This window comes from Tripterygium wilfordii, chromosome 13 (genome assembly GCF_013401445.1).
Source record: "Tripterygium wilfordii isolate XIE 37 chromosome 13, ASM1340144v1, whole genome shotgun sequence".
Lineage (NCBI taxonomy): Eukaryota > Viridiplantae > Streptophyta > Magnoliopsida > Celastrales > Celastraceae > Tripterygium > Tripterygium wilfordii.
In genome coordinates, this window is record NC_052244.1 from 14429449 (window position 1) to 14446123 (window position 16675).

The 16675-nt window shown below is 39.0% G+C and overlaps 3 protein-coding genes across 4 annotated transcripts; 2 read left to right on the plus strand and 1 right to left on the minus strand.

Annotated features, from left to right (window-relative positions):
* Positions 1–748: 748 nt before the first annotated feature.
* On the plus strand, positions 749–5305 carry LOC120012771 (probable LRR receptor-like serine/threonine-protein kinase IRK). Of its 2 annotated transcripts, XM_038864255.1 has the most exons (3): positions 749–2657; positions 2875–4264; positions 4747–5305. In XM_038864255.1, the coding sequence occupies exons 1-3, from the start codon at positions 1255–1257 to the stop codon at positions 4747–4749; spliced, it is 2796 nt and encodes a 931-aa protein (XP_038720183.1). In that variant the 5' UTR covers positions 749–1254; the 3' UTR covers positions 4750–5305. The 2 variants fall into 2 exon arrangements, with proteins under 2 accessions (XP_038720183.1, XP_038720182.1); XM_038864254.1 differs by lacking the exon at positions 4747–5305 and having other exon boundaries at positions 2875–4634.
* On the plus strand, positions 4929–9137 carry LOC120012634 (U-box domain-containing protein 62-like). Its single transcript, XM_038864069.1, has 9 exons — positions 4929–5120; positions 5241–5790; positions 5915–6236; positions 6598–6679; positions 7093–7150; positions 7781–7869; positions 8263–8352; positions 8438–8508; positions 8704–9137. Exons 1-9 carry the CDS (start codon positions 4929–4931, stop codon positions 8840–8842), a joined length of 1593 nt encoding a protein of 530 aa, XP_038719997.1. The 3' UTR covers positions 8843–9137.
* A 13-nt stretch (positions 9138–9150) lies between these two features.
* Positions 9151–13061, minus strand: LOC120012772. The gene is made up of 7 exons (XM_038864256.1): positions 12741–13061; positions 12564–12666; positions 10983–12128; positions 10771–10833; positions 10464–10684; positions 9871–9989; positions 9151–9526 (listed from the first exon to the last, which is right to left on the minus strand). Exons 1-7 carry the CDS (start codon positions 12804–12806, stop codon positions 9415–9417), a joined length of 1830 nt encoding a protein of 609 aa, XP_038720184.1. The 5' UTR covers positions 12807–13061; the 3' UTR covers positions 9151–9414.
* Positions 13062–16675: the final 3614 nt, after the last annotated feature.

A 16675-nucleotide genomic window follows, 5' to 3' on the forward strand; every position in this document is an offset into this window, starting at 1 on the left:
AGCTTTAAAAAGCAAAAATCCATCAATGTCTCAGCAACCTCTTTGAATGCACTAATCACCTTAGCCCACCCACCTTACTTTATTGCTATTGGTGGCTACTCCCCTCCTTCATCTATTAATTTACCCCTTTTTTTATTTGTTTTATTCTCTCCATGGCATTACAATTCTTTCCCCATTTTAAGCCATTAATCACAATTATAATGTCAAATTAGTAGTTTTGTTGAAACACAAGGGCTTGGTTGTTTCAGTCACATTCCCCAGCAAGAAGGGGAAGGGCTATAATTCTTCTCAAAATCTGTTAAATTATTTATGGATGGAAAAATTATGGACGTATATCATTTTGGTTATTTCATCCCTAAATTTATACGACATGAGAAATAACCATTGATTATAAACACATATATAAGGTTCACTTAACATCTAACACTTCACAATGATAGGGAGTAAAATATAAATTATATTTTACGGATCTCAAACATTATTATGATAGAATATAATAATTTTTTAAAAAAAAATTGAACCCTAAACCTTAAACATTAAAAATCTTAATTCCTAAGCCTCAAGAAGTGCATCTCCAAAGTCCAATCCAATGCCGTTTGAGCCGGTCACATCCAAGGCCTTGTGGCGGGAAACGACCTGGTATTTGCCACGTTAGAATCCATCTCACCGTTTAGATGTCGCCAAGTGTTCAACGTCTCATAAATGGCCCTTCACCAACTTCGCTGGCCCATTTTCACTTTGCCGTTAATTCTTCCCCGTCCTCTCTCTGTTCAGAGCCTCACTTAGCAACTGAACTTTCCGGCCACTTTCACCGGAACCTAAATTATTTGAGTTCTCTGGCAAGGCTCTTCAATGCCGCGCTTTGGGAATTTCTAGTTCCTCAGATCCGAACTTTCTTTATAAGTTCCTCCCTCTTCTCGTCTTCTCCTCAAGCTCTTGGAGTCTGAAGCTTAAAGCCTCTGCTTTGAAGGAGATTTCTACGGTCCTTTTGAAGCTTCAATTTCTCCGAAGAAAATACCAGAAAGAGAACCCTTTCTTTTGCTTTAAACTGCTTTTGAGTGTGTTCTCTATGCTCCGAATCTAACCATTAAAGAAGTAAAGCAACTTCTTTTCTTCTTCGGCTGTGGTTTTACAGTGTTTTTAGCTCTTGATGTTCGGCGTCCGTCATTGTTTGTTCCGTTTCTAGCTCTAAAGCTTACATGGGTTTGTAGTTTACTTGCCTTTTTTCTGGTTAATTTTCTCGGAAGCAAAACAATGCGAGCAATGTCGAACTGGAAGTGGCTTTTTGGTGCGTTATTTATGTCTGTTTTAGTTTCTTCACAATCCTTGAGATCACTGAACCCGTCCTTGAGCGACGACGTTCTGGGGCTAATTGTGTTCAAGGCGGACATTCAAGATCCACTAGGAAAGTTAACGTCTTGGAATGAAGATGATGCTGTTCCTTGCAGCTGGAGAGGCGTCAAATGCAACCCGAGATCCAACCGGGTCACGGAGCTCATTCTTGATGGTTTTTCCCTCTCTGGTAGAATTGGTCGTGGCCTTCTGCAGCTCCAGTTTCTACGGAAGCTCTCACTCTCAAAGAACAATCTCACCGGAACTATAAACCCCAATCTCACGATGCTCGAGTACCTTAGAACAGTAGATGTAAGTGAGAATAGCCTCTCTGGGTCGATTTCAGACGATTTTTTCAAGCAATGCGGGTCTCTAAGAGTAATTTCGCTAGCAAAGAATCAGTTTATGGGGAAGGTTCCAGGTAGCTTAAGTTCATGTTCAACTCTAGTTGCTGTTAATTTGTCTTCAAATCAGTTTTCGGGTCCTTTACCCTCTGGAATTTGGGAGTTGAATGTGCTTAGATCACTTGATTTGTCTGATAATTTGTTGGACGGTGAGATTCCAAAGGGGATTGAAGCCGCAAAAAATTTGCGGGCCATCAATCTGAGCAACAACCAGCTCACTGGGCGTGTTCCTGATGGTATTGGTAGTTGTTTGCTGTTGAGATCTGTTGATCTTAGTGATAATTCCCTCTCCGGGAACCTTCCACAGACAATGCAGAAGCTTAGCTTGTGTAAGTACCTGAGCTTGAGCAAGAATTCTTTTGAGGGTGAGGTGCCTAAGTGGATAGGAGAAATGAAAAGTCTTGAGAAATTGGATCTCTCTGGGAATAGATTTCTGGGTCAAATTCCGACTTCCATTGGAAATCTTCAGTCACTGAAAGCATTAGACTTTTCCGCAAATGGTTTCACCGGGAGCTTGCCAAAGTCTATAGAAAATTGTGAGAACCTTTTGGCTTTAGATTGTAGCCGCAATTTACTTGCTGGTGATCTTCCCGAATGGGTTTTTTCAGATGATAAACTTAAGCTACAAGTTCTGGATTTGTCAGGCAATGGGTTTTCCGGTGTAATGTTTCCTGCCATTGGGTATTCAAGCAGCTTGCAGTTGTTGAATTTGTCTAGGAACTTTCTGGTGGGTACCATTCCATTGACAATCGGAGAAATGAAGGCCTTGAATGTTTTTGACTTGAGTGACAATCAGCTAAATGGTAGCATTCCTCTTGGAATCGGTGGAGCTTATTCTTTGCGGGAATTGAGACTGGAGAGGAACAAACTATCTGGGAATATTCCTGTTTCAATTGGAAACTGTTCTGCATTAACTTCTATGTAAGCTCTCTTCATCTCCTATATGATATCAGGTTTACTGCCTTTAATCCCCCAATATTTGATCGAGCTATTTCCACTTAAGAACTTGATTGTTGATTCCATTATACTTTTTCAAGGGATCCATGTGTCCTGTTATTGGAAATGTCTCTCTGTGGAAAGGAACTAGATTTTGGCATTCTAACAGGTTCCACTTTCTTGTTCTGTTTGCAATGTGTAGGATCCTGTCTCAGAACGACTTTACTGGCCCAATACCTGTAGCTTTGGCTGAACTTACAAACCTACAGAATGTGGACTTGTCTTTTAACAAACTAACTGGCAGCCTTCCTAAGCAGCTGGCCAATCTTGTCCACCTCGTTTCCTTCAACATCTCTCATAACAATTTTCAGGGTGAAGTACCTGCTGGTGGTTTTTTTAACACCATATCACCTTTCTCAGTCTCTGGCAATCCATCTCTTTGTGGCGCTTTTGTTGATAGGTCTTGCTCAGCTGTCCTTCCTAAACCCATTGTTCTTAATCCCAATTCGTCTTCTGACTCCACTGCTGGCACATTACCCACAAATCCCAGTCATAAGAGAATTACCCTTAGCATATCTGCCCTCATTGCCATTGGTGCAGCTGCTGTCATCGTCGTTGGTGTGATTGCCATCACTGTCCTTAATCTCCGAGTTCGTTCATCCACATCTAGATCTGCAGTAGCCATCACATTATCAGCGGGAGAAGATTTCAGCTGCTCCCCAACCACAGATGCCAACTCTGGCAAGCTTGTAATGTTCTCGGGTGATCCTGACTTCAGCACTGGTGCACACACTCTCCTCAACAAGGACTGCGAGCTTGGGCGTGGTGGATTTGGAGCTGTCTACCGGGCAGTTCTACGAGATGGGCGTCCAGTTGCAATCAAGAAACTAACTGTTTCAAGCCTTGTGAAATCCCAGGAAGACTTTGAAAAGGAAGTTAAGAAACTCGGAAAAGTTGGGCACCCCAATCTTGTGGCACTTGAAGGATATTACTGGACCACATCATTACAGCTCCTCATATATGAATTTGTCTCTGGTGGAAGTTTGTATAAGCATATTCATCAAGGATCAGGTGGAAATTTCCTTTCATGGAATGAAAGGTTCAATATAATTCTTGGCACCGCAAAAAGCCTGGCTTATTTGCACCAATCAAACATCGTCCACTACAACATAAAATCATGCAATGTTCTGATTGACGGTTCAGGTGAACCCAAGCTAGGAGATTATGGTCTAGCTAGATTGTTGCCAATGCTGGATCGTTATGTATTGAGCAGTAAGATACAGAGTGCACTTGGCTACATGGCGCCTGAATTTGCCTGCAGAACGGTGAAGATAACGGAGAAATGTGATGTGTATGGTTTTGGTGTTCTGGTTCTTGAAGTGGTCACAGGTAAGAGGCCTGTTGAATACATGGAAGACGACGTGGTAGTGCTTTGTGACATAGTCAGAGGAGCATTGGAAGAAGGCAGGGTGGAAGACTGCGTTGACGGGAAGCTTGAGGGAAGTTTTCAGGCAGAGGAGGCAATTCCGGTAATCAAGTTAGGCTTAATTTGCACTTCACAAGTACCATCAAACCGGCCAGACATGGCAGAGGTAGTTAACATACTTGACTTGCTTAGATGTCCCTCAGAAGGCCAAGAGGATTTGGGGTGAATTTCTTAACTTATATGTTCCAGAAATTGAAAGAAGGGATTTATAGTGAGTTATCCGGCGAATTGGAATCCGGTTTTTTCTTTTGAACCGGTTTTTTCTTTTGATAGAGATTGTCCACGCATCTCATGTTAGCTTTTACTTTCTCTGTAGTTCCTTCTCTAAGTATATCAACGGTCGCCGAATTCCTCTTCACCGGGTTCCAATTTGGACCCCCTTCTGCATATTGTTACCCAGTTACCAATGTTCAATCTTTTTCCTTGTCATTGTAATGATCTTGGTTTTTGTTTCTAACCATGTGGTGACACAAACATTTCTTGGTTTCTTGTTTTAGGCAAACAGAAGCTGTAACACTTGCTCTTTTACTGCTTCCACTTGTATTTTGCTTGATTGTTTCTGATAAACCCACATCTTTTTCTTTCAAGTGAAGGGTGAACTTGACATGGGCAGTTGCACAGGCATGGCTGTTCCATATACTTTTTGGTAGTTGTCAAAGAACAGAAAGGATTTTCAACGGGTGTGTTAAGAGCATGAGGACTGTCGAAAGATTCTTAACACCTTCTTTAAGGTAGGTAATTCTAAGTGCCATAATAGATATTAGGGCACCATGGAAAAAGGGGAAGTTTTAAGTAAAGAAAGAACGAGCAAGTGCCTTAAAAACAACAGCATGATCTTGTACGTTGTTTGCCAAAGTCAACATGGGTTCCTAGAATCTTGTCTTGTCGGAAAGCAAACGTCGTCGTTGGTTTTTCTTCTCTCTAGTCTCTTAAAACGACGCCGCTCTCTGTCTCTGTCCCTCGTTTCTGAATTTTGTTTTCCCTAGTCAGGAGGTGGAGCATAAACCCTTCAAAACCTCGGCTCTACGAAAAGAGAAATCCCCAATTTTGTTAGTTGAATGATGTTCAATTCTTCAAATTAGGGTTTGTTTCTATTGAATTGTTTTCAAATAAATGTCAACGGAGGGGTATCTTTGGTTTCTTCACAGAACGGCCTAAATTCACACGCGCAGTTGGTATTTTCTGACGATACCTTGCGTTTCAATTGCGGACCTCACCGTGTTGGGGATCCGGGACCCAAGACGACCCGGGAACTATCCGCTTTCATCGACGGTAACAAGATGTTCTTGGGTTTCTCATCTCAGGGTGGAGGTGATTCATTTCGTCGAACCAGCATCTATGGCGAGAGTCCGGATCACCGCCGCCAGGAAATCCCTTCTGACACCCGAAATTGGGCGTCTTCAGGCAATGGCTCGGCAACCACCCCCAGCGGTGACGAATCAGAAGACGATGAAGATGATGAGGAAGCTGACTTGGACGCCGATCACGAGATCAACGGGATTGTTGCCACAGTCGATGATAGAATGAAAAACAACACCGCCCCAAGCTCTACTGGTGCGAATAACAACACAAATAAGTATAGCAGCTTCAGTGATAAAATTGGAAATGAAAAGGCTCACCTTTCTTCTTTTGGTAATGAAATGGCGAAAAGTTCGAGTCTTTGGATTTCCAATTTCAGAAAGACCACGTCTTTTTCCTCATTTTATTATTTGATTTGCTAACCTCTTCTGCATTGTGTGGTAATTTAATGTTGCAGGGTCGAGTAGGGAGTTGGTGATGATGAAGGACTCTCAAAATATGAGTAATGCAGTCCAAGGTCAGCAACAACAAGGAAGGATGGTGGGAGTTGGCACTTACCAGAATGCAGTTACAGTTTTGGAGCAGGATGGTGGTGATGTGTACTACTCTCGGTATTTACAAGGGACGGAGGTGGGTTCTGGAGGCAGAGGCTGTGTTGGTGGTGGGCAAAAGAATGTTGGTGTGGGGGAAATTGGGTGCGGGCTCAGTGGGAGGAAGGAAGGTTCATTTTCGAGCGAGTCAGGGGAGAATTTAAGAACTATTTTATCAGACCCTGTCACGTAAGTTTCCTTAGCAATTGGATAGCTTAACTTTTATTGTTTTTATCTGTGACACTAGCTGTGGACTTGGAAAAATTAATGACTTTGATTGTCTTTATGGACCTCTGATTAGGATCCATTTGTTGTGCGGTAAATCTGCTGCTGATGGAAAATATTATGTGTGAAAGAAGAATATTTTGGTGCCTTCTATATGTTTGTATTAAACCAAATATGTCTCTTTTTTTCTGAATGTTAAAAAGTTAATAAGGCACCAAGGCGGGGCAAAGAGAGAATTACTGAGAAGCTAATGCTTGTCTTGCCAAACCCCGATTCTGCTCCTCTCGCATTTACCTTGTGCTTATGTTGTATTATATGGATTCAGTGGAACTCTGATGGATGATGCCATGATATTGCCTTGTGGACATTCTTTTGGAAGTGGTGGAATACAGCACATTATTAGAACGGTGAGTTTTCACTTGAAATGCATTTAATATTTCTGCCCTAAGAAAATTTAAGTCCATTTGGCATTGAGTTTGAAGACCTTAAATGCAGTTGTTGGAGTCGCAGATGTAGTTTTAGGTGTTTGGACTTTGGATGACAAAAGTTCAACTAATTCTTGGTTTTGGAGACGCAATAAAAGAGCCCAAATGCAACGGACAAGGAAACCGCCTCCAAGAAAAAGCTCCTAAACCTTGGTTTTACTTTTAAGTTACCAACGCATTAGTTAAATTGGTTTTACTTTTGTTGGTGTATTGGGGCTCAAATGTGATTAGTGTGGAACTGTGGATTGTTTAAGTTGTCTGGTGCTGTATGCTGGTGTCTTGTATTGATTGTAGCTGTGGGCCAATATTCTTTTATCTTTGTGTTGCATTTTCAGAAAGCTTGCTGCACTTGCTCACAGCCAGTTTCAGAAGACTCATTATCTCCTAATCTCTGTAAGTAATAGTTCGGTTGTTATCTGTCAATAGTTATCTACTACATATTTAGATAATCTTCATTTCATATTAATCTGCTGGAACTAGGCATGGTTATAACTTTTGGTGGTGTTACGCACCAATTGTGAATCTCTCCTACTAGTTTTTGCTTTATTTCTCGTAATGGCCCTTTTTGCTCCAAGTTTACCATGCCAAACACGCTAGTTCGTGTTTGATAGCAAAACCAGCTCCAGCGTCCTTTTTTCATTGGCACCGCTTCCAAAATCTTTCCCCCAAAATAATCTCTGATGTCTAGATTGCCTTCCAATTGGCTCAATTAAAATCTACTATTTTATATGGATGGCACATGATGAAACTCTAAGGAAGTGGACAATAACTTCCTGAAAACCAAGGCGACAGGCTGAAAATTTTCAGCAGCAGGATGCCAGGACCAGTATAATATAGTTCAAGTTAATACCTGGCCAAAAGTTCTCTAATATTAAGCAAGGTTTATCCACCACAATTTTAAAAAATAAATTATGGTTTACTCCTGTGATGTTCAATATAAGAAAGACAGTTATTCTCACTTGTGTGTTGAGGTAGTTGTTCCTTTGTTGATTCTTTTAACTGCTGGTGGTGTTGTGTATGTAGCTCTTCGAGCTGTTGTTCTAGCTTTTCGTCGTGAAGAAGAGTTACAATTTTACCGCTCACCTAAACGGCGAAAAGAGAGGTGTGACCAGGTTTGTCTTCTTTGCTCCACAAGTTTCCTAACTTGCTTAAATGAATTAGTAGTATGAGTAGGATTGAGCATACATCTGATATGGGTCATCACTGTGGTTATATTGAGCTGTTATTCTGGGGAACAACCAACTGCAAAATTAGCATTTGTACTGTGATGTATTTGCTGTGGGCTGGCCAAACCTTTTTATGCGGTAACCATGTCCTTCTCAGAAATTGTGAAGTATCTTTTCATAACGTGTAGTATTTAACTATTTAATTGTTCTCAACCTTTGTTTGCATTGGATTGTCAGCTTTTTCTTGAATTAAAGTGGAGAAAGTTCCACTAACCTCTCTCCTTGAATTGTTCCTCATATTTTGGTGGTTGTTCAAGTTATGCCGGCTTTTCTATGTAGGATAAGGGTGGCGATTCAGGTCCCATGGATCCTCCACGGGGCAGAGGAGTTCAGTTTCCATTTGCTGTGACAGATCGGGTGATCATAAAGGTTTTCTTCGCAGAGTTTCTATAAGTTTGCTTATAATGGTTGTTCACAACGTAATTGAGATAAGTGACGAGTGAAAATGGATCAGGGGAACAAGAGGATCCCTCAGCGGTTTGTTGGACGTGAGGCCATTGTGACAACACAATGTTTAAATGGATGGTTAGCGTCTTTTCCCCTGTAGTCTAGCTAAAGCTTTCTTTCTTGCTTTCAATCTGTGACCCTGCTTGCATGGCCACCACACTGATCTAACTGTCCAATGAGATCTGTGACCCTCCATCGAATGCCTTGAATCCTTATAAATTTTAAAGCAGGAAACTGAGTTCAAATTGCACGGTTTAACAGTATTATTTGCAGGTATGTAGTGAAGACATTGGACAATGCAGAAAGTGTAAAATTGCAGTATCGCTCATTGGCAAAGGTTCTAACCAATCCGTCCTCGAAGGCAATATCAAATGAGATGGCACCAAACTGGCTTGAAACTTGTGCAAGATAAAAAGGACCAGACAACCAGTGATACAGCAATGCCGATATGCTTCATTTCTGGCAAGCCGCAAGCAACCTTACATAGTGGCTCAAAAGGGTTCTTCTTTGTACACTTCCTACTCTCTTCTTACAAGAAAACATCCTGATTTTCAGACAATGTAAATTATAGAAGCCGCGGCAATGTCATATGAGTAAGCCTAAAATGATATCTGGAATATAAGCAATATGCAGTTGCATTTGTTTTGATTTTCTGAACAGTTTTGCTGTAGAAATATCAATGTAATGTAAACGATCAATTCAGGTGCGAAGGGAAATGCCTAATTCCATTAATACATTCAGGACTTTATCAAGAGTAAATCTCTCATCTTTCTCATGTAACTGAGATTCTAAAACAATCAGATTCTGGCAGTACACTTATTGAGCTGACAAATTTTAAGTTTTGGGGACCAATAACTACCTTTTTCTCATATTACAAATTCACAAGTCAACATGGTCATATCAGACTTAATGTTTCAAGGCCAGAATTAGCACTGTCAGGTCAAATAATTAGATTGAATGGGAGAGGGACCTCGGTTAATTGGATCAGAAACATGGCAAGTTCTCCCTTGACATCAGAAAATTGCATGTTGAATAGATTGAAGCCGCAGCTGCACGAACAGACAATTCCCTTCCTGAGCAATCTACTTTCATAGGCCTGAATGAAAAGGATTAAAAGAATGAAAAGGATAAAAATCATAGGGAGGAAAAGGTGTGATATCCAGATGAACAATATAATCACAGGCATAGTTTTCAATCAATGTGTTGGAAAGTGCACAGTTTTACTTTTCTTACAGGTAACAGACTCAATAAATTATTTATTATGCTAGGCAACACTAAATGATCACATTTATAATACCCAACACTAGTTATGCGTAATGATGTTACCTCTTTCCATAAGTGATATGGCCATGCAAATACATGATGCATGCATTTACGCTTCATTCAACCAAAAGTAAGCAGGAGACTTGGTGCTTCATAAGTTCACGGGAAAACTTTTACCTGGAGTCACTTTCTGATGTTCCAGGTGGTTGTGAATCAAAACCTATATTCCAGTGCATATGTTGCAATCCCTGTTCGCAAAGCAGTTGCATTTCTTTTACTTGGTTCAACCAGCTTTCCTGATATTTAAAAAAACAAAAGAGGAAATTAAAACGTGCATACAAAGTCTACCAAAGGAAAAACCTGCAGGGAGACCTCTTGGTTTTAACTGATTTTTAACTAAACGAATGGTAAAAAAGAGAATAAAAAAGCTTCCTGCTCCATAAATTCTGCTATAAACCAAAAATTTAGACGAAAAGTGAAAAAAAAAATCCCTTTCACTGGAGGGGGTGTGGGGAGTCATATTGGCGCCTGCATCAGACTCCTGAAAAGGATCCATTCGACTTACATTGGAACTGATTTAATAACCCATGAATTTGAATGTATCAAAGAATCAACAAGGCCTAAGTGAATTTTTAGAGTTGACACTCATCTAAATAGTACATAGTAATAGTAAGCAGATATTTTGATCTTTTAAAGAGGAAAAAGAAGAAAACCATAGTACTATTATCTAAAGCTCCAATAAACCAGAACAGTATCATCCATATACTCACAAGTTGAATTTCTTCTTCTGAAAGTGTTTTATCCATCTGATCAAACAGTGTGTTCCATCTTGCTTGATGCATTGCAGAGATTGCATCACTGGACAATCCATCAAAAGAACCTTTCAAAATAAAAGGACCATTCTCTTGATTTGATGAAAACTCTTTCGATAATAAAAAGGGCAGTTCTGTCGTGATTACAGCTCGAACCCTCTTTTTACTACGTCGCAATGCTGCATAAACAATTGACAATGTAAAAACAACTTAAAAATCCCACACATAATAATCCCCAATGGCAATTGAGCAATGAGACTAGTACCTGAAAGCCGTCCTTTAAGATCTTGATGCATAAGTTCCAACCACTGAGAAGTAACAGTAGCAGCTGAAAATATCAGAAAGCATTGATTGCTTCTATCAGTTATTTGTCGCATTGTTCGATGAGATTAAAACTATAGCTACGTTAACTAAATTTCCTTCATAGATATATTTGCGAGTAAGATATTCTATCTTAAATGAGATCTAATCACTGACCCTTTACTGAGAGAGAAGAAACACTGGAGATATTTGTTGATTCCTCATTAAACATAGAAATAGCATCTTCAGATGCCTTCATGGAAGTTGACGACTTTAGAGCAAACATATCATCATCCCTAACAGTGTTCGAGTTTGAGATACAATTTCTATCAAGAGCCCTGCCTACCATGCTTGAATTGCCATCTCCACTTGATGTCGGGTACCCTATTGTCTGCTGGCCCACAGATAATGTAGCTAACTTCCCATCTCCAGTAGAAAGTCTCATTCCATGTATTCCTGAATCATTTGAAGTTTCCTTCTCCTTTCGGTTACTAGTTTCTTTAGCGCCACCTGCCAGATAGCTTGCTTGTTTCCTTCCAATATGACCATTTTCAAGCTTTTCAGATCTTACTAGGGCCTCTATGATAGAATGCACCTGTTTTCTATTCCTCACATGGTTAATAATCCCAGGGTTCAATTCATTGAGCAGTCCACTGGGAGCAGCCATTTTTGCAAACCTGTCACTCTGTTCTTTCTTTGCAAGCTCAAGTCTCTTCTTAACTGCATCAGTTTTGCTTTTCCTCCCTCTTTGCTTTGGTACTGGTATCCCCCCATGAGAAGATGAGAGAAAACCACTTTGCGCTACCAAGCCTCCATGAGAAGATGAGAGAAATCCATTTTGCTTCATCTCCTTCCAAATTCTCAATGAGTCCTTCTCCTCTTGGGAACCAGTAGTACTCCCACACTCAGGAACATCTACCGACTTTAATTGATCGCTCTTACTGTCACCATAAGAAGTTTCTTGGCATTCTGAGCTCGAAACATCTTCGGCATTGAGATCTAAGCCTACCCCACCAGAGGCTATAGATGTAATATCATGTTCATTTTCTTGCTTTGTGAGCAAGCTTAACTTGTCAAACTTCTCGGGAAATTTTAAATTCACATCGCATACTGAATTCTTGGCTAGAGAAACTTCAGTATTGAGGTTTAGTGGTCTAGTAACAGGGTCAACTACCACTGGGAATGTGCCCCTTCCACTTCTTTCCACTTGAGAAGCCTCGAAATCCAAAGTTACAGGTACGTTGGTCACCTGTGACATCTCTTCACCAGACTGCAATTCATCACAAGACAATTTGTCTGTCTGAGAGCAGTGAGTACTGATTCCTGAGGCAATGCATAAAAAAATCAAGATTAACTTCAGATCCAGGTCATGCTTACCAAAACATGAGCCACCTATTCTGTGGACCCATTACAATATGCAGGCAAACAATAATATCTTCTGCTTTGAGACTTTAACTTGCAGTCTAAAGGTTAAGGCGTCTTTTAACCTCATTCAAGAAGGGAAACACATTCCTTCTCCAAGTTGATGGAAATTGAACAAATTGGAGGAAAAGAAGAAGACCATTCTATTCTTATCAATGAGATGAACAGGCATACCCATCGAAGGAATTAATTGCTTATAAAAGAATTCTAATCACATTTTAATCATTTAATTAAAGGCAAAAAAAAATAAAATTTTCAAAACAATGAAGTAAATTTTCGGTCAGAAAAAGGAAAATCTTATTGATTGAACCGCAATTCAAGACCCATAAAATTTACCTTCGGACCTGAACACAGATTCAAGATCTCTCATTTTGACCCGCTTGCGAATGGGTTCCTCTTTGTATCCCGATTCATGAATATTCCTCTTCCCGCCAATCACCTAGAGAACAAAAACCAAAAATCAACAACACTGAATTCTTCACACAACTCACCCTATGATAGTAAAAAAAAAACCTTTTCGGATAGTAAAGCTGTCAATAGCTGTCCCGAGACAGAACTCGAATCAGGTTTACTCTCCATTTTCGCTAAAACCAGTTGAAAGTCCCAACTTTTTCCACCGGAACTCAACAAAGCAAGAAATCCACCATGAACGACGACTCAGTCAAAGAAATGAAGCCACCGATTGAAAAGGAGAGGTACTTTTCAGTTGTGCTAGTGTAGATGATGGTTTCAGGTGGCGTATGAGGTCATAGGAGGATTAGGGCTGGAGAAGAGGCAGATCTGTTGGTTTCTTTTTGATTTTTGATTTTTGATTTGAAATTGTCAAGTAATAGCGCGCTTTGCAGCACCGTCAATTATGAATTAACGCCAGTTATATCTCTCTTTTTAATTTTTAATGTTTGTAATTTTTTCAAATTCAAATACAAAGTTAAGTTGGAGGAAATGCCCCGCGTTAATTTTACAAAGAGTATGGTAGATGCTTCACCTATTAAGAGTAAACACACTGGTTTTATTTTATTAGGGACAACAAAATATATTGGGAGGTGTATTTTGCTAATGTGACTGTGTATTTTGTTGATGTGACATAACAGAGGTAGAGTCCATATTGATTTTTGGTGTAGCTGGCCCCACCTCTATTACGCCAAAAATAACTCAACAAATTTACACTATTGTATTTGTATCAATATATTTTGTTGGTTCAGTCACGTTAACAAAACACACTCCCCAATAATTTTTATTGGCCCCAATAAAATTACACCATTACAATTGCTCTAATAAGTCTTGAATTCAAACCCCATTTGGGAGGGTGGGGATAGGTGTATTTCTTAGTGGGTTGGTGGGGGTTAACTATGAGACTTCATGTAACAAAAAATTGAAAAATGATAAATATCTCAACATCATTTTACATATGTGGAGCTCGCGAATTTATTTGAATTATATGTGTTCAACTTAGTAGTTGGAATAACTGGAATAACAACTGTTGGGACCTCATTTTTGTAATGAATTAGCTGAAAAAACAATTTTATATAAAAAAAATTAAATACAAATCCACGATCATTTATCCCTTTAATAAATAAAATTTTGCTCATATGAATGCCAATTAGTTCCCACATAAATTTTTACAATTGAATTCAAAAAATTATGGAATTCAAATTTCAAACAGACAAATACCATAACATGAGACAACAATCATAGCAAACACTCCATAGTCATGAACTGAGAAACTTGAATGGACTGGAGGTCTAGGGTTTGGAATAAATTTTGTTATGCATAATCACTTTAGCTTACTTCCTATAATAATGATGGCTTTTGGCAAGGAGAGGGACTGGAGCATGTGGAGGTTTGCAGCAGTGCCAAAGCATGCGCACGCCCTACGTCCATTGTTTGCATGGCTTAGGCTATCCGCATCAGACACTGGTAAATGAAACTGGACTCTAAATGTAGAGTTTCATTTTTGTCTTTTAGTGAAAATTGGGTTCACAGTAGTCACTGGGTATTCAACTGTGAAAGCCAGTCTAGCTACAGTGAAACCCCACATGTTTGGGCTCACTGTATTAAACGCTTCCTATTTTTTTGATTAAAAAATAGGAGAACAACAACCTACATTGATAAGGACCATTCGATTGAAGCCACGTTGATGAAGACCACCATATTGTACGCTTTGTTGACGAAGGCCACGTTGAATAGCAACCCACGTTGATGAAGACCTATTAAATAAGAGGCCATTTATACAATTGATCAATGGCCCAGATTAATCCACTAATTTTATATTTTTACATTAATTACTTAATGGTACTTAATATTAATGTATTGATTTAGATAATAATCCATTAATGCATATAATATTTAATTATATATTTAGATTAGTCCATTTCTTAAAGATAAATATTAAAATGATTTAGATTAATCCATTAATATTTAAAACGTATTAACTTTAAATTAATAAAAAAATATATAATATGAATATTTAAATGAATTAGAGTATGGTTTAGAGTGTCTGATGCGTGAATGTACTGTTAGAGAAACTGTAAATTTGTAAAAAGTGTATAAAAACTGGACATTTGGAGTTTTTGTTAAGAGTTTATGTTGCGGATAGTCTTACACAGGAAGGACACATCAATGACTGGGCCGATATGTTGAGTCAGGCCCAATTGATTTCGGTTTTGAGTCACTTCTATTGGAATAGCGGGCCTAGGCCCACAACCCCATCTATTACTTATATATAAGATTGCTAGAATTTGGTCCATTTCTTGGCGAGTTCCCTCCGCAATGCATACTTGCGCGTTTGGTCCTCAGTAGCTTTGGTTCTCGGGCGTCCGATGACGGAGTATGGGTTGTGATCCTACGGTTGTTGTGGCTTTCTCATGAGTCATAGCGTGCCTTTGCTGTCTTTTTATGCCATTTTTGTCATCTTCTGCCAGAACTTTTTCAGGTTTTGTCTTCTTTGGGAGGCACTTTGTGTACTTGTCGCCATCTCTGTCACAGAGCTTAGAGCACTTGCAATGGTGTTATTTTGTCTGGGCCAACAAATATGTATGGGGTTTTGTGTTTTGCTGATGTGGTTGTATTGGGTTTTGTGTTTTGCTGATGTGACTATATTGGGAGATGTGTTTTATATTGAAAGATTGTATTTCGGTGTAGTTTTATTGGGGACAACATGGAGGGCATGAGAATTTTTTGGCCACCATGTTGGGTGGAAAGGAAAATGTATAGGAATTTGTGTTTTGTTGATGTGGTTATATTGGGAGATGTGTTTTGTTGATGTGGTTGTATCGAGAGACGTGCTTGCCTTGACTTTTTATGTAATAGAAGTGAGACACAATATAAATTTTTGCTGGGCTAACAAATTAACACTACTGAAGTTGCTCTTATAGAGTCTGAGTTATGATGTTCATGTACCAAAAATTGCTTAGGTGTCTTGATATTGTAGAGGGCATGTGTGTAAGAATGTGGGTCGTTTGATCTAAAGATTTTTATCCTTTTCCTTTGGCTTATTCAGGAAGGTTGGCCATTGCTTTGCAGCTCACCTCTCCTCACTCAAAATTCTTGCACATGAGAATAGTCTTATGTCATGCATTTCTTGGCTGCAGATTCTCAGGAACGAATTTTTAATTGTATTGAACATATTAAGAAAGATATCAATTACTATGTATTTCCAAAATCCTTATGTGAGTTCATCATGAGTATCAATTTGTTACATTATTGTCATTGTTTCATATTGCATTGTTTTCTATGATTCGCTCTTTTTGCCTAAGTATATCACTCATAACAACACCACCCGTCGCAAAGCGCGAGCTTCTTCCTATTCTTTCTCTAATTATTATCAATAAACATAAACAATTTTGTTTTTATTTCAAAAATAAAAATTAAAGTAATGAGTCGGCAACAATGTTAATTGTAGTGATGATAAGCATCTTTACGGCAGCAGCAAAGAAATTAATGTGAGTTTTACAATTTAGGTTGGTTGGTTGGTAGAATGAATGGTTGTTAAACAATTGAACCACGTGGGCAGCTCAACACCTCATGGCCTCAAGCATCATCTAACCAAACAATATATATCATTTTTTTTTAATTTTCTCCTAATTTGTCAAATTGTATGGATTCGAAAGGTTTTGAATTCGATTATCATTGATAGCAATACCTTTACAATCACTCATCGGACTTTGGCTCAACTTACAATGACGTCATGTGGGAAATTTATGTGCTCACGAGTTTAGACCCATATAAGATGTCTAAAAGGTAAACTTGAAAAGAAAAAAAAGGAAGCTCGGAGATATTAACACATGATATGATGAATTGGTTCAAATGTAATTATTGATTTATTTTAGTGTCTAATATAGTATATACATATTCGTGTATGGCAAGTATTAAAATGTATTTTGGAAATTATAAATGAAGATCTGTTTTTGTTGAGATTTGATGATGAAAAGGAGGTTGGTAGCTGTTTA